Below are 5,034 nucleotides of genomic sequence, written 5' to 3'. Positions count from 1 at the left end.
ACTGGAAATGATGTAATATTTTACTGCATATTTCAGCAACTAAATTAGGAGCCTGTGTAGCTTGTTTTAAAATGGTTCTATTAGTAATTGTATATGAAATAATATATCGCAAAATCAATTTTAAACCATATCGTCTATCCATAGTAAAAAGTCCTGTCGTCCTGGTTTGTTTTTATTGTCCTGTGCATAATGTTGTAAAGAGCAGCATGTTTGTGCGTCACTGAGATTTCAAGACAGTTCATACGAGAACTTGTTTTTCCTAAGTGCATGTAAAAGTACTGAATGCATTGTGTGACTGAGCAGAGATGGTGTGTTTGTCTTGCAGACGTCTGTGAAGAACATCTTCACCCTGAGCAACAGCAGTGGAGCTTCAGGATGGAGCCACAGCCCTCCCACATTAAGAAGGAAGAGGAATACCCACTGATCCCCCATTTTAAAGAGGAAGCGGAGGACCCACTGAAACCCCATTTTAAAGAGGAAGAGGAGAACCCACTGACACCCCATTTTAAAGAGGAAGTGGTGGATCCACTGACTCCTCACGTTAAGGACGAAGAGGAGGATCCTCTGACACCCCATTTTAAAGAGGAAGAGGAGGACCCACTGACCCCTCACGTTAAGGACAAAGAGGAGTACCCACCGACCCCTCACATTAAAGAAGAAGAGGAAGACCCACTGACCCCTCACATTAAAGAGGAAGAGGAGGAACACAGCATCAGTCAGCAGGGAGAGCATCTTGAAGGACTGGAGGAGGTTGATGTCAGCAAGATGCCAGTGACTGGTGTCCCCGTGAAGAGTGAAGATGATGAGGTCAAAGGTGAGAGTGAGGAGAAGAGAGAGGCGGAGCCTCCAAGCAGCAGCTCAACACAACACATGACAACAGAAGCTGATGGAGACCACTGTGGAGGATCACAAGCAGACAAGATCTTAGCTCCACTATCAGATAGTGAGGACACAACGTCACACTCTCCTGACACTGATGATGAACACTCTAAAGATGATGCAACATGTCACACTGACAACACTCACTTCACATGTTCTCTCTGTCACAAAACCTTTAAACACAATCGTCATCTGGTAAGACACATGAGTACACACACTGGAGAGAAACCTTTTTCCTGCTCAGAATGTGGTAGAGATTTTAGACTAAAACACATGCTGAAAGAACACATGATAATACATACTGGAGAAAAACTTTTTTCATGTTCAATCTGCAGTAAAGATTTTTCTCAGAAGCACAATTTGAAAACACACGTGAGAGTACACACTGGAGAAAAACCTTTTTCATGTTCAATCTGCGGTAAAGATTTTACTCAAAGGCAACATTTGAAAACACACATGAGTACACACACTGGAGAAAAACCTTTTTCATGTTCAATCTGCCATAAAGATTTTAATCAAAGACAACATTTGAAAACACACATGAGTACACACACAGGAGAAAAACCCTTTACATGTTCAATCTGCAGTAAAGAGTTTACTCAAAAGCAGTATTTGAAAACACACATGAGAATACACACTGGAGAAAAACCCTTTTCCTGCTCAGAATGTGGAAAAAGTTTTGTAACAAATACAAATTTAAAATTACACATGAGAAGACACACTGGAGGAAAACCTATTGATGTTCAATCTGCAGTAAAGATTTTGCTTTAAGGCAGTATTTGTAAACACACATGAGAATACACACTGGAGAAAAACCCTTTCCTGCTCAGAATGTAGAAAAAGTTTTGTAACAAATACAAATTTATAATAATAATAACAATAATATATTTTATTTGTAAAATGCACTTTACATTAAGTAAACAACCTCAAAGTGCTACAGTGTTTAAAAAAAATAAAAATATAATAAAAAATAAATAAAAACTAGAACAGCCAAATAGCTAGTACTAGTATGCAAATATCTAAAACAAAAAGGCTTTTTTTTTAAAAAGAAGGTTTTTTATGCCTTTTTTAAAAGCATCCACAGTCTGTAGTGCCCTCAGGTGGTCAGAAAGCCCGGTCTCCCATTGTTTGGAGCTTTGTCCTCGGAGGTTGGAGGAGGTTAGCCTGTCCGGAGCGGAGGTGTCGTGTGGAGGATTTGGGGGTGAGCAGTTCTTTGAGGTAGAGGGGGGCATTTTCATGGAGGGACTGGTGGGTTTGTATGGAGACTTTGAATTCAATCCTGAGTGGAACAGGAAGCCAGTGAAGGGATTTGAGAATTGGTGTGATGTGGTTGTATTTCCACACTCTCATCAGGATCCTAGCAGCACTATTTTGTATGTATTGCAGCTTCTGGATGTTCTTGCTGGGGATCCTGACAAGAAGCTCGTTGCAGTAGTCTGGCCTGGAGGAGACAAAGGCGTGGACGAGCCTCTCGGCATCAGAGAGAGTTTAGCAATGTTCCTGAGGTGGTAGAAGGAGGTCTTGCGCAGTTGTTTTATTTGAGCCTCAAAGGTCAAGTGAGGGTCCATTCTAACACCCAGATTAGTGAGTGAGGATGAGAGGTGAATGTCGTGGCCGGAGAAGGTGATGCTGGTGATGGTTTATGACTGAGTCTGATGTGGGGTGCCGACTAGAATGGCTTCGATTTTGAAGCTGTTTAGTTGAAGAAAATTGTGTTTCATCCTCCAAGCAGTTGGTAAGTGTGGATGATGGCAGAGCTGCAGAGGGGGTTGGGTTTGTTTTCAGGTAGAGTTGAGTGTCATCAGCACAGCAGTGGAATGATATTCCATGCTGGCTGATGACACGGCCAAGGGGGAGCATGTAGAGTGTGAAAAGGGTGAGGCCGAGGATTTATCCTTGAGGGACACCACAGGTGACAGAGAGTGTGTCCGACTTTGCCTCTCCCAGAGAGACGAACTCTTTTCTATCGGTGAGGTAGGATGTGAACCAGTTTAGGGCAGTATCAAGAGTCCAATGGTGGAGTGTAGGCGGTGTAGGAGGATGTGGTGATCAACAGTGTCGAATGCTGCAGTGAGGTCAAGGAGGATGAGAAGAGATGGTGAGCCAGCATCAGCAGGTCATTGGTGACCCTGACCAGAGCAGTCTCCGTGCTGTGGCCAGAGCAGAAACCACACTGGAACTATTCATAAAGGTTGTTGGTTTTAAGATGGTCATGAAGTTGGGCAGCAAATACCTTTCAATCAATCAATCAATCAATCAATGTTTATTTATATAGCCCTAAATCACAAGTGTCTCAAAGGGCTGCACAAGCCACAATGACATCCTCGGTACAGAGCCCACATAAGGGCAAGGAAAAACTCACCCAAGTGGGACGTTGATGTGAATGACTATGAGAAACCTTGGAGAGGACCGCATATGTGGGTAACCCCCCACCTCTAGGGGAGACCGAATGCAATGGATGTCGAGTGGGTCTGACATAATATTGTGAGAGTCTAGTCCATAGTGGATCCAACATAATAGTAAGAGTCCAGTCCATAGTGGGGCCAGCAGGACACCATCCCGAGCGGAGACGAGTCAGCAGCGCAGAGATGTTCCCAACCGATGCACAGGCGAGCGGTCCACCCCGGGTCCCGACTCTGGACAGCCAGCACTTCATCCATGGCCACCGGACCTGTAACCCCCCTACCCCCCACCCCCCTTACAAGGAAGAGGGGAGCAGAGGAGAAAATAAAATAAACGGCAGATCAACTGGTCTAAAAGGGGGGTCTATTTAAAGGCTAGAGTATACAAATGAGTTTTAAGATGGGACTTAAATGTTTCTACTGAGGTAGCATCTCTAACTGTTACCGGGAGGGCATTCCAGAGTACTGGAGCCCCAATAGAAAACGCTCTATAGCCCGCAGACTTTTTTTGGGCTCTGGGAATCACTAATAAGTCGGAGTTCTTTGAACGCAGATTTCTTGCCGAGACATATGGTATAATACAATCAGCAAGATAGGATGGAGCTAGACCGTGTAGTATTTTATAAGTAAGTAGTAAAACCTTAAAGTCGCATCTTAAGTGCACAGGAAGCCAGTGCAGGTGAGCCAGTATAGGTATATATAAAAGTATATATGTATATAAAGGTATATACAGTATAGGCGTAATATGATCAAACTTTCTTGTTCTTGTCAAGTCTAGCAGCCGCATTTTTTACCAATTGTAATCTTTTAATGCTAGACATAGGGAGACCCCAAAATAATACGTTACAGTAGTCGAGACGAGACGTAACGAACGCATGAATAATGATCTCAGTGTCGCTAGTGGATAAAATAGAACACATTTTAGCGATATTACGGAGATGAAAGACCTTTTCCAGCACCTTTGAGAGAAATGGGAGGTTGGAGATCGGCCGGTAGTTGGCCAGCCCTTCTGGGTCCAGGCTGGGCTTTTTGAGGAGTGGTTTGATGACTGCAGTTTTCAGTGGGGACCTGACCAGCCTGGAGGGAGTGGTTAATAATGTTGGTGATCAAAGGACTTATGGCAGGGGTGTGCGTTTTTACCAGGGCTGGGGGAAAGTGAAGTGAAGTGAATTATATTTATATAGCGCTTTTTCTCTAGTGACTCAAAGCGCTTTACATAGTGAAACCCAATATCTAAGTTACATTTAAACCAGTGTAGGTGGCACTGGGAGAAGGTGGGTAAAGTGTCTTGCCCAAGGACACAACGGCAGTGACTAGGATGGCGGAAGCGGGTAACGAACCTGCAACCCTCAAGTTGCTGGCACGGCCACTCTACCAACCGAGCTATACCGCCCCAAAAAAGGCTGTTTTCTACTTTAGTTCTGAAGAAAGAGATGAAATTGTTGCATTGCTCCTGTGTGGTGTCCGAGTGTAGGGGAGTTTGGGGTTTGAGGAGATGATTTATGGTGGAGAAAAGTTGCTTTGAGTTTCTAGGGCTATTGTTGATGATATTGGAGTAGAACCGGGACCGTGTATCACTGAGGGACTTTGAATAGGCCTTCTGGTGTTCTCCATAGGCTATTTTGTGAACAGTGAGTCCTAAGTCCATGAAACGCCGTTTAAGGACACGCCCCGCTCTCTTCATTTTCCGCAGCTCGCCGGTGTACCATGGGGCTGAGTGCATGAAGGTGACTGTTCGGGTTTTGACAGGGGC

General features: G+C 44.2%; 1 protein-coding gene across 1 annotated transcript; it reads left to right on the top strand.

Annotated features, from left to right (window-relative positions):
* The first annotated feature begins 374 nt into the window (after positions 1 to 374).
* Positions 375 to 3,468, top strand: LOC140680128 (uncharacterized). The gene has a single exon (XM_072916494.1). It carries the CDS (start codon positions 376 to 378, stop codon positions 1,648 to 1,650), a length of 1,275 nt encoding a protein of 424 aa, XP_072772595.1. The 5' UTR covers position 375; the 3' UTR covers positions 1,651 to 3,468.
* Positions 3,469 to 5,034: the final 1,566 nt, after the last annotated feature.

This window comes from Nerophis lumbriciformis, linkage group LG28 (genome assembly GCF_033978685.3).
Source record: "Nerophis lumbriciformis linkage group LG28, RoL_Nlum_v2.1, whole genome shotgun sequence".
Lineage (NCBI taxonomy): Eukaryota > Metazoa > Chordata > Actinopteri > Syngnathiformes > Syngnathidae > Nerophis > Nerophis lumbriciformis.
The sequence above is the reverse complement of the archived record's forward strand: the minus strand, read 5'-3'. Positions and strand labels throughout refer to the sequence as shown.